At 39.9% G+C, this 21,213-nt stretch overlaps 1 protein-coding gene across 3 annotated transcripts in view; it reads right to left on the minus strand.

The window, feature by feature from the left end:
• Nucleotides 1-21,213, minus strand: part of AMPH (amphiphysin) — a 107,308-nt gene that overhangs the window by 26,309 nt on the left and 59,786 nt on the right. For all 3 annotated transcript variants that reach the window (XM_071561562.1, XM_071561563.1, XM_071561560.1), the window contains exons 3-11: nt 20,902-20,956; nt 14,983-15,077; nt 12,458-12,553; nt 10,676-10,783; nt 10,186-10,271; nt 8,769-8,844; nt 7,804-7,886; nt 4,938-5,076; nt 3,347-3,475 (exon numbers count right to left, since the gene is read on the minus strand). In XM_071561562.1, the coding sequence (XP_071417663.1) occupies nt 3,347-3,475; nt 4,938-5,076; nt 7,804-7,886; nt 8,769-8,844; nt 10,186-10,271; nt 10,676-10,783; nt 12,458-12,553; nt 14,983-15,077; nt 20,902-20,956 (867 nt within the window). The remainder of the gene's footprint in view (nt 1-3,346; nt 3,476-4,937; nt 5,077-7,803; nt 7,887-8,768; nt 8,845-10,185; nt 10,272-10,675; nt 10,784-12,457; nt 12,554-14,982; nt 15,078-20,901; nt 20,957-21,213) is intronic.

Consider the following 21,213-nt stretch of genomic DNA (forward strand, 5'->3'; position numbering starts at 1 on the left):
AACCTGGTCAAGTGAAAGATGTGGAATAAAGAAAAGGTGATGATGCTTCAATCGGCACAGAGTTCAGCTGGGGACCTCCTTGTCTTCAGATGGTGTGAATGTGAAAACTGTACACATGCTGAAAAACTGAATACATTTGTGGCAAAGTAGTCTGCTCAGGCTTACTAAAGAGGTAAAAATCATACTGAAGCAGCCCTTGAGCTGCAAATGACTGCAGGCTGGGAGAATGTAGTAGAAGGACATGTCAAGAGTATCAGCTTTGCTTGCCTTGCCTTCTTCCTTTGGCCTCTGCTTTTGGCCACAGGTGATGAAGGATAACTGGTCTGAAACACTGAAGGCAGTGTTATGGTGCAGCACTTCAAAAAGTCAAAGCCACCATTCTGACCAGTAACCAGCATTACATACATTCTGTCATCCCTTCCATCCAGTGCATTTAGACTTCATCACATACACCCTTGATGAAACAATACAGCATTTGCTGACATATGATCAGAAATGGATGAGACAGAAAAGTGAATTATCTCTCAGTGAGGTCTGAGAATGAACTTGCTGCTTTTGAGGACTGGATCAGATGAACAGGAGTCTTACTTAGGCCATGCACGATGACAGCTAAGGTATCTGCAGTGACAGGGCACTCCTCACTGACTGCAAAAATTCTCATTAACCATGACCCTCAGACCAAAATGTTAATGTCTTAACTGTAGCAACAAAGGCCCAAATAAACATATAGAGTACATAAGATACCACATTACATGGCAATGTAGGAGAAGAAGGAACCTCACGAAATCCCTCAGTAAGGGACAAAGCCATGTCAGGGAGGCCTGGCAAACATCCTGTATTTATTCCGCCATCACAGGACATGAATAAACGAGACATTTGAAAGAGGTGGCTGTGCAGAAGCAAGGCTGTACCTCCCAAAGGTACGTGAAGGAATGGAGAAGGCACCAGAAACCTGAAAGAACCATCAGAATTGCTACCCCTTCTCTGCATAGTCTGTACAAGCTTTAAAATAGCCTCAACAGTTCACTTCAGAGCTGTCAGATGCCCTCAGACACATTAAGTATCTGTAGGGGGCATAGAAATGTCCAAGCTAGTAACTGGACACTAGGGAGAAATGTGATGTGAAGAAACTGAGAAAAAACAAGGAGTACTCATTTCCAAATGATCCTTTTATCCAGTCACTCAGATGTCTCATCTTCTCACTTCTTCCTTTTACTTAGTGGCAATTAAATCCATCCCTGAAAATGAATAACCTGGACATGGGAGCTACTTTGTTGAATCAGTGCAAAAATTTTCAAGAGCATCAAGCAGAACTGTCTTTCAGCATCCTGCACAAGAGCAAGTGTGTTAGTACTGCTTGGTAAAGAAGGAATAACAACAACAACAACAGGATATTTGTGTTCCAGAGAAGAAAAGTGTTTGGCCTGTTTGTAATCTACTCTGAAACTCTGGATTAAAGCAGCAAAGCTCTATTCACCAACCTGTTGGTTTTGTGCCTCTGCACCAGCAGTGTCTGGGACACCAGTGGTGGTCCTTTGGGAAGTCCTGCACCATTAGCAGGCTCTGCAGGCTTGAGCAGTCCCTCCATACTGCCCAACAAGGGCTTAGGGACTACAGGAGAAGCCAAAAGCACCGAGAGGAGCAAGTCCAGGTTTCCTGTGGTTTCAAGCTATATATTTACATTAACCAGTTCACTTACAGAAGGATACAAAACCTATGTATTATTTTATTTGGTATGTCTGTACATAATCAGGGTTCTCAGATACAGCAAGGATGCTTTAGGGATGGGAGTTAGTTTTGTGGAGGGAGATGTTCAGATGACTCATGAGAAAGCAGTAAGGGAATTAATAGCTTAGGGCATTCCGAGGTCATTGGCTGCAGAGGAGGGAAGGACATAAATTATTCACTGAAGGGAGATCCATTTTCCCTTGAGAGCCATGCAAAAGATGTCAGCTCTCAGAAGCATACCCTACCTTTATTATGCCATTCCATTTTTATGCCAATTTCTCACAGAAAGGATGTAAAAATTCTGGAAATGTGACTTACACTCATTTAAAGCCCTGTTCCAGTGTCATTCCTTAATGAAAAAGAAAACCAGCTCCATTTCTGCTTTCCCAGCTGGCCTGACATACAAATGTTAGTTGGATACTGTATTTAATGCAAGGGGCCACATCCTGCACAGGTTGCACCAATTGTTACCACTTCTGTCAAGGCCCATGTTACCAGATAATTACTATGAAGTCAGGGGACAATGATGCAACAGAGCTCCCTTCTCCCTTCAGAAGGAGTGCCTGGTAGTGGCTGCATTCTGGGAGTTGCCTTTAATTCTTTAATTGCATGGGGACTTGACCATAAATAACTCTTTTCTCTTCCAAATAGATCCCCACAGATGGCAACACCTGTTTCTCTCCTCCACAAGGAAACAAAGCAGCACGTACTCAAATCGTATAAAATAACTTTTTCATTGCTGTCCCGACATTCTGTTGTGTTGCCAAACAAATTAGTACAAACCCAATGATTCACATGAAAACAAAATGCATAAACATTCTGCATAAGCTTCAGATCAACATAATTCTCCCTTGTCTATCAGACACAGGCTCAGATTTCAAAGTTGCAATTACCATAATAGAAAAGGTCCCTTTTCAAACAACCATCAATTAACCATAACTATGTGAAAGCTGAACAGCTGAATACAAATTTTACAGACTTATTTTTTGCAACTCTGGCTTTTCTGTTTTGTTATATGCAACTTTTAAAAATTACCTAATAATGAGATAAAACTAATTTTGATCACTTCTCTTCTATGAAATGTTACTATGAGCAAAATAAGGGAATGAATAATCTAGCTGAAGCAGCCCTTCATACCTGTAAAAACCAGGCAAGTTCCATGTTCTAAAAACCACTCAAAAGAAAGAAGGAATACTTTTAATGTTTTTTGGATGAAGGAGACAGAAATAATGATGAATCACTGTAAAGTTCTACTTGAGATTCTTAGGTTTAGAAAAAAGCATTTCAGATCAACTCTCAGCTTATAATGCAGTCTGGATGCACTTAAATCGCAAACATGACTTTTCATGGTATTTTTAGTCAGGCCTCTCAGGAAATGCCTCATTTTTTTCAGTATGTCAGCAGTGTTAGCCCTTTGAGTGATAATTGTGACCTGTTCAAAGGTAAAACACTATTTGTAAAACACCCTTTCAAGATAACAGAAAATGGTAATTGTGTCTCTGCCTTTTACCTGCACCCTCTTCCTCCCTCCCCATTGAAGATCAGCCCCAAGGGCACTATCTTGGAGAACTTAGGGTGATTCCAAGGCTGGACCTGTAAACTATTCACTGAAGCTTACCTGTGATGGGGTTGTCACGTTGATTTCTGGGACAAAGTTGTCGTCAAATAAGTTAATGATGTTCTCCTGTTGCAGTTCCTTTGTGGGTGTGAGCTTAGGCAGTGGTGGGACTGGTGGACCTTTCCTCAGCTAAGACAGCAAAAATGTCACAGGTTAGTTCAGGGATAGAAGAAAAGCTTTAAGTTAGACCTAAACAGAGTGTGTCGGGTCTTTATCACCCTAAATAAGCCATGAGAATAAACCATAGATTGAAAGGAACTGTTTAGTTTTTCACCACCAAATGCCTTGAAATAAACATTGTGGGAAGATCAACACAGCTCTAAGTTTCAAACTCCTTCAGACCAAAATGTCAGTTTTCATACAAAAGCACTTCTTGGCTTTTTTTTCCCGCTGCATCAGGCACACAATGCAAGACACTTGCCCTCCCACAGAGCCCACAGCTGGAAGGGCGATGCTGCACAGAACCAGCCTCTGCAGCTTTTTGGCCTCTCCAGTTTATTTGTGTTTAGCTTTGGGACTTTGGCCCTCCCCACTTGTTGCTACCTTTAAAGCATAATTAATACTAAGACCATGTCCTTTCTGGGAACCAGAGCACCTGAAATGTGTTTGGTTTATTAACTCCCCCTGCTCTTCAGAGATTTGCCTAACTATGACAAACTAATTGCTTGGAAAAATACCAAACATTATTGGATAATTTTTAGATCTTTCAAAATACCAAGAATATTAATCCATAAAAAATCCTCGGGTGGTATAGTGACATAGTACCACTGGCATCAATGAGACCGAGGCCTGCCAGCTGAATATTCAGGCAGATGAATATTCAGGAAGTCTCTTTTGGGAGACCAGAGGAAATAAACATGCTTGCTAAATGTAAAATCCAATTTCTTCTGATGTGTGCCCAGCATAGAAATAGCAATCATTACAGAAGATATCCCAATTTTAAAAATATCTGTAACATCAACGCAAGTCTTTGATATGCTCACAAAGAAACTCTTCCACTACAGATGAAACTGATGGATGATTCTTATTCTGCCAATACTGGTGAAAAAAGTGAGGCCAACAGTGCCAAACTTCTCAATCCAGTGTTAAATCTGACATTAATGATCAGTAATTAGCACAGCAGTATTTAAGGTATCTTTATTATGTACTGTTTTAGAGATCAACCAGACCAGTGATGCTCACTGGGTAGTTTCCAAGGGTAAGCATAATTTTGAAGATGAACAGAGTAGAAATACATAATATACAAAAATTCACAAGGAGTTTTTAGAAATAGACTTTTCAAGCTATCACTGCTGGGATACGGGTCCTTAGAGACAATGCAACTTTTTAAGAAGTATTTTGCTTTGCCAGTGCAAGTCCCACAAATTCACCAGGCACCTTTGAATTTCTTCATTTTCCCTTATATGAAACCCATTTTCCATTCCTGTTGTGACACAGGGATGAACAACTAATGAACAGAACAGACTACACCAGAACCAGTGGCCTCTGTCGTTACTCAGTCACAGCCTAGATGAAAATCCCACCACATGCATCATCTCAGCTATCTCTCAGTGCACATCAGCCCAGCCCCTCCTGCTAGGAATGTGCTTACCTGTGTGGGTGACTTAGGTCGGGCTGGTGCTGGAGATGCAGGTGCCAGCATGTGGTTGGGACTGGCAGTGGGGCTGGGCAGGGGAGACGCCTCCTCCGGTGGGGACGGTGTTTTCGCAAAGCGGAGTGGACCCGAATCACTGCACAGAAGCAGAGCAATGGTGAGGACATACATACCTTGCTGACTTATTACCTTGACAATTTGATGCAACAGCTGAACTGCATTCCTGATGTAATGCCAGTGACCACAAAAGCCAGCACGCACATTATAAAATTACTAAAACTAAAGCTGCAACTAAATGCAATTAAAATTCAGTTATCTACAGTGACAAAGGAAGCTTTAATTCTGAATCATCATGGTTTTTGGAACATCTGTTAACCTGGTCATTATAACTTGAAGGAAACAGAGTACCTGCATTTTTTCAGATTATGTACTTGAAATACCATTTCACTTACAAGTTTATAACTATCATAAAATGTAGTATAGATTTCCTGTCTTCATTTCACACAGTTCTCAGAATAAAAGGCTCTAAAGATAAAAAATCTCATAGGAAGGCATAACAATGAATAATGCAAAAGATTTTAGAAGCTCAACAACTTCAGAAAGGTTTCAGTAAAACACAGCCAAGATTATTATAAAGATATCACTATTTAGAAGGACAACTCACCACAGCTATAAACAAGCAACAGTCAAGTGACTTCAACAGAGCTCTGCTAATACTAAGAAAAGTTCTGATGAAGTCCTAGAAAGCATCTGCCCCTTCTAAGGAAAGGACCTGGTGCAAACAGATAATATTGAGCTACCTAGAAGGGAGCCTCTAAATTACAACACTCAGTGAGCACGGGACTTGGTAAGAGCGAGTCCTACACATCTTCAGGGGGAGCAGAAGCACTGCCTGACTGAGACCACAGCAGAAACATGAGCCTAAAGCTAACACAAGAAAAAATTGTTCTTTGGAAGGAAAAGCTTAGCTCACACTCACCACCTCTTTCTGTGGAAATATTAAAAGAGAAAAAATAATCAGTCGTTAAGAAATTTCTTTCCCAGTTACATATTTACCTTCATGATATTCAGCAGCATACAAGTTTTTAAGATCTTTCTTTTTATACAGTTCTTTAAAGGAAAGATTAGATACTGTACTTGTCTACTACCTACTTCTCATACATCTAAAAAGGAAAGATGCTTTTGCTTAGAAAGACCCACTCCATAATAGTCTCTTAGAGCACCATCACTAATAATGGAAGGCAAAATCTATTCCAATTTTCCTGCAAGGTTTGTGAAGAGTACAGCAAAAGAGAGAAAAATAGAAACTGAAGAAAAATATGTATTTTTTAAAAGCATTTTTAAAGTAAGTTGAGATAACATTGCGTTAAATTACATCTAGTCATTTGCAGCAGAAATTATTATTTATTTTATCATTAATGGAACAAGTAATTCAGTGGGAACAAGTATGGGCATGTTGGACATGGTCTAGTAGAGAGGAGGACAAAATGTTTTTTACAAAGACTGCTTGAAATCTTCCAACACCACATTGTATTATCTCCCACAAAGGTATTTTACAAATCCTTTATGGAAACACAGTCCAATTGGTGAATCTATCCTAAACGGGCTGGAAGTGGTGAAGCATGAGCTAACAGCTCTGGAGGCAGTGATGTAGATCACAGAATCGGAATCACAGACTATTCTGAGTTGGAAGGGACCCACAAGGATCATCGTGTCCAACTCAAGTCAGTGGCCCACACAGGGGATTGAACCCATGACCTTGGCATTATTACAACCAAGTTTTAACCAACTGAGTGTGTAAGGCTATATGAGCATGGATTACCACTGAAATAATGTACAATACACATTTTTGTCACATGCTTATAAAATAGCTCTGAATTCTGCATTAGGGAAGAAGGTTCAGTATTTCACTCTTTGTTCTTCCAAATTAAGATTAAAACAAATATAGGAATATCTGCCATATGTTTGAGGCAGATGTTATGTTGTTTAGTCTGTCTTAATTGTTGCTAATCTAAGTCCAGCTTGAGGGCAAATCAGCAGTAATTACAACACTGTTCTGATTTCTTCTGATTAGCTGGGGTTGAATAGAAATTCAGGCTTTATGTATTAACTCCAATTATCATTGTGTCTTGGTAAGTCTCACTGTTTTACAATTTCAAACTTTTCTGCATATTGGTATTAAAGCACAGAGAGATCAAATTAAGGCAGAAAGGCTGTGTTTGTTGAAAGCCAAAGATCAGAAATACTGTACTGGCATCCACTGACCTGAATGAAGCACTAACTTATTTTAAACTCTTTTAGTTGTGTACTTTAACATAAGATTTCTCCTGAAAATCTTCAAAAATATGGTATTTTGTGACATTCTCTTTACTTCAACTTTTCAGCTTTTATGGTGCACCTTATGATCTTGACTTTTCCCCATGAGCAGAAGAGATAAAAGCTGACTTTCAAAGGTTGGGATTCTCACCTGATAATAAGAGCTGAAAAAACCTCTAAATATTTCAAGGCTTTAAAAAAATTATGAGTTAGCAACACTGCTGTAAACTAAGTATCTCAAGATAAATAAGCTACACATTTGGTTGGTGCAAATTGGTGTAACAATGAACCAGGCTAATTTGAAACAGCTTTTTTTTTTTCAAAAGGACTTCTCTGAAAAAGTGGGTGAGGAAGGAAGTGTGCTTTTCACCTTTAGCCCTGTTGGGAAGAACTTCATCCAAGGTACCTTCATGTACCATCCTGAACAAACAACACCCATTAGCATGTTGTGCAGAAAGTACTACACATGGTGCAGATGTTTAGCACACATGCTGAAACCCACAAAGCCCACTGCAATGTAATTCATTTGAAAAGCCAGTAAATTCACCTTGGTGCCCCTTGAATGGTGAAGGCCTTGTCTGCATGCTGATCCCCCAGCTTGGTCATCACTTCGTATAGTTTGTGGCATAGCTGTGGGGAACAAAACACTCGCCTGAGTTTATGTGAGTGAATACAGTCAGGATTGAAAACACAGGGCAGAAATCTGGTCTGACAATTGATGACTGACAATATATAATATGATAACTTTATGCTATAGTATAAATCCTTCCAAAAATTCTTAGTGCTATGCATAGCAAAAGCCTAAACAGAAACCTAGCAAACCCCTTAGAATCAAAGATAATAGCAGGTATTTAAAAACATAGGCTATTTTTCAGAGAAAAAAGTTCATAAGTGTGACTGACTGCTATATGAGGTCTGAAGAAGATCACCTGAAGTTTAAACAACACAGGTAGCCAAGAAGGTTCATGTGTTCCCCTAAAACACCTAATCCCAATTTACACAGGACTTCAGTAAAGTGAGTTTTCAAAAAATTGTTAGTTCCAATTTGTAGGTTACTATAAATAATACACTACCACTCAGCCAGGTACATTCAAAAGATCCTCACTGGAACTGTCTGATCTGCCCAACAGTCACAGATAAAATGCTGCATTGCTGACAATGCATAGCAGGCTTGAAGGGAATGCTTGACATGCTTTTCTTGTACTGATTAAAGCAAAGAGGTGCTTAGAAATTGGACATGGCAAAAATACTGAAGGCAACAATAAATTACCATAATGGAAAGTGAATTTAGTATTACAACTGGTAATGCACTGTAATCCAAAATTGTAGGGACTGCTCTTCCCTTAAGGAGAGAGCAAATAGAGCAAGTAGAAATGAATACCATGGTTATACTACAAATCTGGATCTACAGCCCATTCTCATGTGTATCTCTGCTAGATTTTTACTACAAGACTTTTTTTGCTGTCATGCATATCATAATCCATTATACATGAGAGAGTCATTTTTACTCACTAAAGCTATTTCCTTGTGAAACTTGGCTTCAAGGCTGGATACGTTTTTGAAGGTGTTCACATAGAAGCCAATTCGTCTACAAAGGATAGCACAAAGAAAGGAAAAAGAGAATAAAAAGAGATGGGTGGGAGGGCCACAAAGGCAAATAAATTAATTGCTTTCCAGACTACAAGCAACATTCTTGACTATTACTCTCAGAAAAGCAAATAATTGGATGAAATGTCAACATTTCAGCTTCGTTTGTTTATGATTATTACTGTTCACATTAAGAAACATCGTATTTCACACCAAACAGTGAACCAAGTAGAGACTACTCCACACTGAGGGAGTAATTTAATACAGACTAGACATTCTTGCACAGACAGTCAAAAAATCTTCTACATTTCAGATGGAGAAGGTGTTTTCTTAGGTTTTGTATTATTCTTTTTCCTATTCAAAACTTGGGTGTGTCATTTCCCCAAACTTTTTAATAAAAAAAAATCATCTCTGGAATAAGAATAAGCCTGAAAAATGTCAACTCAATAGACGATTCTTTCCCTGAAGAAATGTAATAACTAAAATAAAGGACTCTAAAAGCAACTGCTTTCTAAAGTATGCCTATTTCTCAAATTAAATTGTACCTTTCCCTACGACTAGTTAGTGGGAAACAAATATTGCAATAAAAAGGTCATTACTCTAAATCATTCATATGCAGTTTTACTTTTAGGAGGCCCATAAAACAAATATCTTGCAGTGCTAAGATTTTCAACTGAAATGGGCAGAAACATAGCAGGAAAAATCCTCTGCTGATCTGAACTTTGACAGGATTTAATTTAGAAGGCATAGAAGACAAAGGATACTTAGTGACTCACAACACACTTCCACTCCAGATTGTCAGTTGTTAAAGAACATAGCACAGTAACAAGATGCTTATTTTTCTGCTGCTTTTGTTCTCCCATTCATATTGTCTGCATTTTGTGCATAAACACAATTCATGATTAAACACCTTGAATGAATAAATGATCTATGCCATCAAATTCTTTTACATCACAGATACAGTCAGTGCAAAAGTATGACATGCATCCTGATGCAGTTGTAATAAAAAGTGACCTGTAAGTAGACCCAAATGACCACAGATTATTCTGTGCTGTAGCACAGCTATCTACTCATAACATGTAGATCTTTTTGCACCTCAGAATGAAGATATGGTAATGAATCTGAAGTGGCAAGATACACTGAAAGAAATAAGGAAATTTAGACTTATAGTAAGTATATTGTGGAGCACTTGCATACATTTTTCCTTTTATTATTTCAAAAAGATAATGGATGGGTTCTTTAAGAATTCAGCAATCCATTTTCTGTCAGCTCATTAAAGTTCCCTCATTTCCTTTCCTTACTTCCCATTTAGGCCTTGTAGACAGTATCTCTCCAGGCTTACCGTGACCACAGAGATGGCAATTCTTCTTGTAAGTCAGTGTTAAACTCTTCAAACACTTTCTGTGCTTTTTGAAATTCTTCCTCTGCCTAAACCAAAACAAAAATGTTACTTCTGCAATCACTATGACATAGCAAAAGCTGCCAAAACTGGTTTTGTGCTGGTTTTTTTTTTTCTGGATCTTTTAAGATTTTTATTGACAAAGGATGTGACTCAGTCCCATGCCATAGAGGTCAAAACAGGATTTGCTGTCCCCTCAGTCTCATCAAGAGAGAGAGTTGGGGCTCAAATGGGACTCATTTTTGGAAGACACTGAATGTGCCCAACACATGCACCGAAGTACTCAATATACATTTATGCCTAAAGATACCAATATTTACATTTTTAAGAGACCAAAAGGAAGACAAACTTTGTGCTCCGTCTCTACACAGAAAAAAAAAAAAGCCACCCAAGCTCCCTAAGTCTTCTGCCAGCATGTTTCTGTTTGTGCTACCTTGGTAATTCTGCCTTCATCTTTTCTTTTTGAGCTCTGCAGGGCTTCCAGATGGTGCCTCGCACTGTCGTAGTCCACCAGTTTTCTGCTTCGCTTTGCAATGCGAGTCTGCACGGGGGAGAAATGACAGTGAGGATGAAGAACACTCTTTTAAAAGCTATTTTACTTACATCATCAATTAAATTTTAGACATTTTGTCATTCTCCCTTATCTGCTGTTCATATCTGAATTATCACAGAGTCAAAAAACATGCTGAGTTGAAAGGGACCCACAAGAATCACTGAGTCCAACTCTTAGTCCTGCACAGGACCATCCCCAAGAGTCACACCCTGTGCCTGAGGGTATTGCTTCCTGAAATCTGTCAGCCTTGGGGCTGTGCCCACAGCCCTGAGGAGCCTGGTCAGTCCCCAACCACCCTCTGGGGGAAGAGCCTTTCCCTGAGATCCAACCTGTCCCTGCCCTGACACAGCTCCAGCCCATTCTCTGGGTGCTGTCCCTGCCCTGACACAGCTCCAGACCATGCCCTGGGTGCTGTCCCTGCCCTGACACAGCTCCAGACCATGCCCTGGGTGCTGTCCCTGGTCCCCTAGAGCAGAGATCAGTGCCTTCCCCACCTCTGCCCCTCCTGAGGAAGTTGGACCTGCAATGAGGTCTCCCCTCAGTCTCCTCTTCTCCAGGTGAGCACACCAAGTGCCCTCAGTGTCCTCATTTGCTGCCCCTCCAGGCTCTTCCCCATCCTCACTGCCCTCCTTTGGACACTCTCTAATGGCTCAATATCTTCCTTCCATTCTGTCAACCCCAAACTGCCTCAGCATTGCAGAGCAGGACAATCCCCTCCCCCACTAGATAATTGGAGTTTAACATATACATACATACATATATATATATATGTATGTACATATATATAGGTGTGTGTGTATATACATATATATACACACACACACATACATATTCACTGTGATACAGACTTTTAAAAGCTATATCTTATATGCAAATTTCACATGCTGAGAGGGCATAAGCACAGTCTGATTTAAAAGTGTGTTTAGGACTGCACATCAGCAATGTTGGTATTTTTAATTAAGTTTTCATTAGTGCCTGATATAAATGACAAAGAAGAGGCCTGTGTGATACTTACTCAGTCATAAACCATCACAAAAATTTTCCAGCTATGTCCATACAGTCATATTCAAATATGAAAGTATTTACTTCTCCACCTATGATGCTTCTTTATCCTAACACATTTCATTTAGCAGTCATTCCCCTGGACTGTACACCAGACAGGCATTTGGGAGAGGCTACAATCTGTGTAACATTCTCTCCTGATGTGTATTAAAAAAATCTTTTAATAACTGGTTAAAAGACAGGAACCATGGCTTAACAAGTTAAAGATACTCACAAGTGCACCTGGCCAGTAACAAAATGGCTGTTTTCCATGCAATTTGTCTGGCATTTTAACTGCTGAAGAGTTTAATGTGTCCTGATTGAAGTTGGTGAGAATTATCTCATACCAAAGAAATGAAAGCAAGAAAAAACAAAAAAATTTCCCCTCCAAAGCCTAATTTACATCCAAGTACTACTACAAGACAAATATTTTTGTTCACTTGAAAGATAGGCACAGCCTAATATCAGGGATATACTTAGAGAACAACATCTTGCACATTACAGGAGAGAATGACTTCCACCTTCCCCCCTTTCTCCTTTTTCTTACTTGTAATCTCAATTTCTATTTATTTTGCAACTCAACAGTAATTTTACAAATTGTCTTTATAAAAAAATCATTACTTTGATATCAGGAAATTGTCCTAGATATGTATCCAAGGTTAACAATGACCCATCCACCAGTTTTTGATGAAAGTCTTCCCAAAGTTCATCGCATTTCTGAAAAGGCAGAAAAGAGAAAAACGTGCTTAGTAGTTTAATGCCACTTTAAGCCCAGGAGAAATAAAAAATGTAATTGGCAAAGATTAAGTTTTAGAATGTTCTTTATGGCAACAAATCAGAGCACACTCATAAGGTGAATGAAAAGAGTACCTTGACATTGCAAAAGTAATTCACAACAAAACAAGATTTAGCTTAATTAATAGTTTGTGTTTTCATTATTTCAAATAGTAACTGCTATGTGCAATTAAGAGTATCATGGGTTCAAGGTGTTCCTCACGGTTTCCTGAGGGTCAGCAATGTAGAATCTGAACCTGCCCTGGTTCTTGCATCTACGTATGTTTGTTACTGCTGAACCTTACAGAGAAAGAAAGTACAAATGAAAAGTAAATAAAATAAAGGAAGAGGTCTTTCCATCTCACACTTTTTGTGCCATTAAGGCACATTTGATGAAATGGCTGATGTACAGAAAAGAACCCTACTTTGCACTACTGGAGGACTGGGATGACAGATATGAGCCATCCCAATATCAGTAGATAAAATAAATAAAATCCACATCCTGTCCCCTCGCCTACCCCCACCCCCTCCCCAGGCCCTGAAGGTGTAGTGCTTTTCCCCAGAACATGCTAATACAGCTCATGTGACAAGGACACCGTGAGGAGAAGAGTGAGATTCCTTCCTAGAAGAAAATCCTGTTACACAGGCACAGTGCTTGGGTTCTCAGTTGAACAAGTCAAGTCATTAGCACAGTGTTAAACATCCTGATTCCCACTTTCCAAAATCACTCAGCATCTTCCTTTGATAGGAGGAAGGCTAAAGGGTGTGAGCTGGGCTCTGCAGGGCTGGTATCCACACAGACAAGTCCAGAAAGCTATTCCCTAGTGTTAGTTTTATCACAAACTACTATAGGGCATATTACAAATGCTGTGTGATGCCAGTCTTCTGTTCACTTATTTCCTACTCTGAAGGAGTACCTAAGGAATTATTGCAATCTATTAAACATACCTAATTTATTTATTAAGACAATGTTTAATCTCAGTGGTCTACAGACCAGAACAGCATTAGATCATACCGAGCCACAGCCAGCTTTGTGCATTTGCCTTCATACCTTGCGGATATATATTTTGGACAAATTAAAGTAATGAAGGTTTTCTGAATTCTAATGGACTCAAACAACATTACTAAAGGATCCTTTAAGCCGTCATCTTTCCTACCACACAGAATCAGGTCTATTATGTGGGTCCCTTTTGGAATGATCATTTATATCCTAGACTGAACAGATACACACTTCTTTTTTACTCTAGGCGGAGGGATGCATAAATCTACATTTGTCATTATGTAGTAAAAACATCAGGAGATTTTGTAATATTGCTCACAAGTCTCATATTAAGAAGGCATAGCTAACATTTATCTTCACATCTAATAGGGCATAAGAGCCAAATTATGGTCCTTTCACAGACAACTAGAAATTTACGGGTGTAAAATCTAATAGTCTTACAGACACAGGATGAGGTGCTACAGCAAGATGAGATTTTCCAGCTGTTTAACCTAAACCAAGATAAATGGTATGGTTTCTTAAATTATACAGTTTGGGAGTTGAGTGTTTTTCAAATCAAAAACATGTCATGCCTCCAGCAGCAGGGAAAGGTGGGAGAAGGCAGACAGAGAAGCAAAGCAATCTGTACACAGGTTTGGGAGGACTGTTCTGTATTCCAGCTTCTTATTAACTGTATTATCGAGGAGGCTTTGCAAACTGAATGTCAGGTGGCTAAAAGCCTCACTGACAACTGTTTGCACCTTCCTGTCACCACCAGCACATTTGCTGACAGACTTCTCCTGGGATTAGGGCTGTTTCAGCAAGCAGTTCAGAACACCTCAAGTCAAATTCTTGCAGTGTTGTCTAGAAAAGCCTATTCTTCTCTAAACTCTGGAGCAAGTTACAAAGGTGAAAATGAATAATGTAGTGCAGCCTCATTACTGTTAAATTCCCTAGTCTTTTCAGGGACAGGTGAGTGTCTCCTCAGATGCCCTGTTTAGTGCCACTGGCTCAACAGCTGTTACACAGCACATAAGGATAAACAGATTTGATTACTTGTAACATTATTTGAACTGAGAATCCCGAGTGTAAAACTGCATGTGAGATGCCTTTGTACAAACTTGGCAATCAGATGCTTTCAGGGCCAATTCTGCTCACCCTGGCACTGACCTCAGGGGGAGCTCATATCAGCTAGTTGGTAAAACAGACACTGCAAATTCTGCAGCTGGTCGGAAGGAGCTGCATTTCACAAGACCAATAATTTATATTCTGAGAAAACAGGATTTAATGCAACAAAGAAATAAGGTGAATTTCTGATTCACACTTCTCTCTGACAGCTCAGGGTAATCCATTTGCAGCTGAAGCACCTCTTCCCTCTTTCCACACATCTTACCTCTCCAATCATTTTCACGTCTTCACGCCCGTACCAGTCTGGCTCGTACACTTCATGGAGAGACTCTGTAAGCTTCTTTGAGGCATCTTGCATTCCTGCAATTGAACAGGAGGAGGAACAAATAACTGCAAACTACAAGAAACAGTTGCCAAATACGTTTATTTTCACCCACATGCACTCACTATTCTATTCCCTCTGGCAAATTGAGAAAAGAGATGGCTGAAGTTGGGGAGAATGCCGTGATGGCCCTGGTTTTATGAAGGATCTCACATGCTCATCCAGTAGCTTTACAGGCTTGTGGAGCCCAGTGCTTATTTATGCTTGCAGAGAATCACCAAGTGCTAGGGCAAACTCATCGGTCACTTTTGGAGCTCTTGCCACCACAGCTGGAACAAAACCGGGGACTATTGATGGTTATCACTCTGCAATACACTGAGGAGCTGGTTTAAATGTGAAATGATTTCAAAGGTATTATGAGAAAGAGCCTAAATCTACCTTCGTGAGATCTGTTACATTTAGTGAATGAAAAAACACCCTCAGTAAAGGCACTGCCTTTCTATTTTGATGCAGCACCAATCCATTAGATGTTAAATATGGTTCTGAATCCAGTGAAACCAAACTGAACTTAACTAACTTGATAAGAGTTCAGAATCAGTAATTTTAAAATGACAACTTTTATTTCATCTTCTTTGCAAAATCTGAACAACACCACAAAATTTTTTACTTAGCATTAACTTTTTTTTCTTTTTAAAGCACTTTTTTCCCTCTAGTCAAAATCTGTTTGGCACAACACATTTCTGCTGTCTTGAAAATATCTCTAACATGATTTTCAGATTTAACTGCTCAGTGGCTGAATTTAGGAATAACATTGACATTTCTGAACAGAGAAACGTTCAGGAGTGGAAGAGAAGAATTAATTTGAAATGAATGCCTACAAGAGCAGATTCAACCTGCAGATCTGAAACACGTGGCTTGAGATATGACAGGAAGATAAATGTAGCAATACACACATCCTAGTATAAAAATGGTGGTTTATAGAACAGGTGGGGTAGGGAAACAGATACTGAAAAAGCTGTTCACGGTCCCTGGGTTCAAAAGAGAAAGTGGCACAGGGGAGAGCAAATACAAAGGAAACACAGGAGTTTAGAGTGTAGCTTTCCTCCTTAAATCAAAAGTACTGAGCCAAAACAGAGTATTTGATCTCTTCAGGTACTGTCTTGGGGATGCTTTTTAATGACAGAGCTCAGCTCAGAGAGCTAGGATAGTACAAGAACTTGAGATGCATTTCTTCCTTTTCTTCTCCATGGTTAATACTTAGGATTATGTATCCCTGGCTAAGAAAGGGTTCCTGAATAAAGGGGATGGGTTTTGTTCCTTAAGAGATGGCAAATTACAGCAAAATACAGACAACTTTCACATATTTTTCCAGGCAGAACTCATTTTAAATCCTTAATGACACTGCAAATTAATCAACTCAAGAGGTAAGACCAAACCCAGCACAGAATCACCATGTTTAAAAAGGCTGCTTCTCTCCACTCAAGGTGAACACACAGACTGGGAGAGTTTGCTCATCCCTGCTGGCACTTGATCCTTTATGACACCTGAAGGTCTGCCCTCGAGCCCTGTGTGATGAACCTGCACTCCTACTGAATCTATACCAGGTTTAATGCAATACCCCAAATGAGTGCAGAGATAAACAGGAATCCAGTGAATTCCCATTCTTTTTCATCCCTGTGGGCATAAACTTACAATATCCAATGATTTTTTTATTTGGCTTGTTTTCACATAGAACTCTTTCTTATGCAGTGATACCTTTATGCATTATTCAGCACTAAAATTAAGAAGATTCGTGCCTCAGTCATAGACTGCAGGCTGTCTCTCTCTGCTGGTTTTAACTGCTATCACTGAGACATAAATTGTTAAGAGAAAGTCATTAAGTACTAAGAAATGTGAGAATAAATTTTACTGCTGATGAACAGCTAGAAATTTATATTTAATATGAATTTTTTCATTCAGTGCCGCTTCTTGGTAATTGGGTCATTTATTCAATAACTAAAAATGCCAAAATATTTGAATTGCTTAGGAAAAATGTTGCTGAATAACCCAGTTATTGAAGTCTGAGCCTCCCAGAAATCCTCTTACCCTTTCTCTGGGAAAGAGATCCTGTTCCTGGAACCCCAAACATCTTCTAGAGGCCCCCAAGTGATAGGGATCCTGGGGTGGCAGTGCAGAGACATTCCCACTAAGCACCCTAGGGGTGGTAGAGGGCAGGTGACTCTTTACCATCACAATTCCAATTAATTCAAGCTCCCATGGAGATTGAGACTGGCCTAGGACACCATATGGGCTGCAGAACCCACATGCTGTGGGATCTTCTCACTACCCTGCAGGGTAACCTATGGAGAAACCTCCATTTTCCTGATGGAGTGAGGTGTCCTGGTCTGGCTCTTAATATTCAGTTACTTATGTGGTTTTTCCAGGGAAATGACCTATCTTGCCATAAGGATTGCAATTGTTATTGCTACTAACCCATTAAAGTTTACAGTGGGATAATGAAATAATTTCATTAATTCATTAATAAATTTTGCAGAAAGATGACGAATAGTTTGTTTTATTGCTTTTAAGAAATTACATGACTAAGGTTCACATGCCTGGAGGATATGTGCACTTGTCAGCCACAGGCTGACAACTAGACAGCAAAACAGCTTACAGACCTCCAAAATCTCCCCTACCCCTCCTGTAGACCAGTAACTAGTTCTCACTACATTCAGCCACCTGAAAGGTAGAGTGCTTCTTTTTAACCATGTAGGATTCCTTCTTGTCTTTGCCACGTGCATGAAGATCCAGGTTTGTATCTCCCCATCTGCACTGGCATCTGGGGCAGAGAACAGGAGACTGATTTACGGTTTCTCTTACAACTGGTCCATAAAACCATTCAAGTCACCTACAGCTCCCAAAAGCTTAAAAATAAAATGTGAAGTAGAGAACCCAGATACAGATTGCCAAGGAGACTGGAAAAGACAGAAGACTGAGGCATGAGATGACTAAAGCTACGGGGGATAGTACATGATCTCATCAGTACAAACAGCAGACAATAAACTACCATGCAGATGAAATGAAACATCACATAAAAGCCATTCACAAGCTCAACAGCTTCATGACGTGGTTCCTCCAAGTTCGTGAATAACCAACAGGAAAGATCAGTGTCCAGCTAAGACTAAGCACCACCCATGAACAAAAGGAGGAGTCTGAATACAGCAAAAATTCCTTTAAGAATGTGTGATACTAAACTTCAGATTGTCAAGTACATTAAAATGAAGGGATAGAGAGTCATAAAAAGGCTCAATTGACCATCCCTTGCTTAAATCCCCACCTGGAGTACTGTGTCAAGTACTCAGCACAAGAAAGTTATGGTCTTATTAGAACAGGTCCAGAAGAGGCAGCAAAGACATTCAGAGGAACGGAGAACCTCTCCTACAAAGACAGGCTGAGACAGTTGAGGTTGTTCAGCCTGGGGAAAAGACTTTGGAGAGACCTCATTTTGTCCTGACAGTACTTAAAGGGGGTTTCTGAGAAAGAGGGAAAGCAACTTTTTATACAGGCAGACAGTGATACGACAAATGGGAATGAATGGTTGAAACTAACATAAGAGAGCTTTAAATTAGATGTTAAGAAGAAATTCTTTACTCACAGGGTGGTAAGACAATGGAACAGGTAGCCCAGAGAAGTTGTGGATGCCCCATCCCTGGAAGTGTTCAAGGTCAGGCTGGATGCAGCTTGGAGCAACCAAGTCTAGTGGGGCATATCTGGGTGTTGGAACTAGGTGATCTATAAGGTCCCTTCCAACCCAAACCATTTTGGGATTCTATGGAATCGTGCCTGGATTTGTATTTGCAACTTCCAATATCTAGTCACTGAAAAGTCATGCAGCAAATTGAATCTTATTACTGGAGTTCAGTTCCAGAAACCCTTTAAAAAGACCTACTTCTCTCATACCTCTAAGAGTCTAAGGATGTCAAGAGCATTATTTTCCAGTAACTCCAATATATGCAGTTATATAACCAACTTTTTTCCTGCAAAATGAACCCCTGATGACAGGACTACTCCAAGGCTCTGATATCCTGCACACAAAAATACCACTCCAGTGCCTAAATATGGAGGTTCCCCTGCTTTTGTGCAGAGAGACACCCCAAAATCTTCTGATGACGGCAGTTCTTCAAAGAAGAGCAACTAAGACCCTGTAGCAGCTGCTTCTGTCATTCAAAATCTGGAAAGGCCTGTGGCACTGCTGACCTAGTCAGCTTTGAGGAGCCCCCAGCCAGAGCTCTGTACTGTGGTCTGCTGTCTCAGATTGTGCATTCTCTCCAAGCACCAACATGTGCCAACATGGGTGCCAAGGATGCCCACTGGTGGCTTGCTGACTTTGAAGAATAACATTTTAAGGCTCTTGTGAGCTGCTTACGACTGAATCTCTTGAAAGACATGCAGGTAATAAGGTGTTGGCAAATACTTCATTCTCAGTAAGAAAACCAGTCCAAATTGCTTACAAGCTGCAACAAGAGAAAGATGCTGAACAGGAACACATGGGTAAAAAAGCAGAACTTGAACAATGAAAATTTTACACCAAGATGAAAAGAAAACTTGGTGCAAAGAGTAACCCACTGGAGAGTAAATGAGCAAAAAATCCATGACTGCAGAGTACTAGGAAAAGAAGAGAAAGATGAAGAAAGAACATGAAACAGAGAAGAGTATTGTCACCACCATGGGAATCAAAGCAGCACGTAACCAGTCAGCCTATGTGACAGATAAGCCATCGAGCCAACAAACAGCCTCATCACGCTGCTTCTGAGTAGCCCTCAGATAATGGGTGTGGGGAAGGGGGAAAAAAAAGAGAACAAAATTAGCATTCAGTGGGTCCCCAAAAATGACTGTTGCTAAAATTTCCTCTAATAACAAAAGACACTGTTCAAAATTGTCGGGTACGGGACTTTCCTTGGCCACTCCATCCAGAAAATAATAGACGGTCAAAGGTATAAAGCTACTGCTTCGCTCCCCATTTTACAATGCCCATCAAAAAGAGCTTTCTTACCTGCCTGTGAACAACTGCTGAAGCATTATCATGACAGTGACTTCCAGGGATGTTAATGCTCATTTGCAACATTTTCCTTACTGGATTGGAGCCAGGTTAGAAATACATACACACACATATATATTTATCATATATGTGCTTATCTCAAGAAGCCACTGTCTGTCAGGCACCAGCTCCTATTCCCTTCCCTTTAGGGCCTCCAACTCCTCCAAAGAGAGGTGGCACTTGGAATACAGTGAGCAGTTGGGCATGGTGGATTTACAAATGTCTAGTAGGATTTAAACAGCTCTTTACTTATCTCTGATATTTAAACTCTGACCAGCGAACTTCTGCTACTTGAATTTTTAATGTAGTATCAAAAGATGTCACATCTGAGTTTTAAACTTAAAAGATAATGGATTAAGCAGTCAGAAATATATGAGAAATCACATCACTGCAGGAAGTGTGGTTTTGGAGGAAGATCATCATCCAGATAGTAATACCTGGAAACATTACAGGGGTGCAGCTCCAGCAATGCCTTGACTGGGATGCCTTGCACAGGGTATTTAAGATTCCAGCATTTGCAAAGATGTGAAGATTTTGTGTGTGCTGAAAAAGGTGTGCAAAGTGAGAATCTGGGCAGTGGTGCTGCACACAAAGGACAGTTGGGATGAGCTGTGCATGCAAGGCTGTACCCACATCAGTTGACGCTGACGGTGCAGAATACCAAGCAACAGGCTAAAGAGAATCTTATGTGTATTTGTCTTTGTAAAACTTGAACAAGCCTAATTGTCTCAACATTTTAAAAAAAGTTTGCTTTATGAAAGTATGATGTAAAACTTAAAAATCACCTTTAATGGCTGCTAAATATCCTCTCAGTTCTCTCTGGAGTCTGGAACCTTCTGCCTGGAAAAGGAAAAAAAAAGAGCAAGGAAGTGAAAATACATTTCAGTTATGTTTAATGCCTTGAAACATACAGTATGTTGAACTTAACAAAAAGCAATGTCAGGAGCTATCTGATGGATAGTGTCACATGTTGGCAAGCAGGCACAGATTCATACAGAAAAGGGGGTTGTGCATACTCTCTAGGCTAGACTTTTTGGGTTTATTGCACCAGTTATCTGCTCAGTAAGAACTCCACCCAAACAAAACTAGGTATATTT

Source organism: Pithys albifrons, chromosome 7 (assembly GCF_047495875.1).
Source record: "Pithys albifrons albifrons isolate INPA30051 chromosome 7, PitAlb_v1, whole genome shotgun sequence".
NCBI lineage: Eukaryota > Metazoa > Chordata > Aves > Passeriformes > Thamnophilidae > Pithys > Pithys albifrons.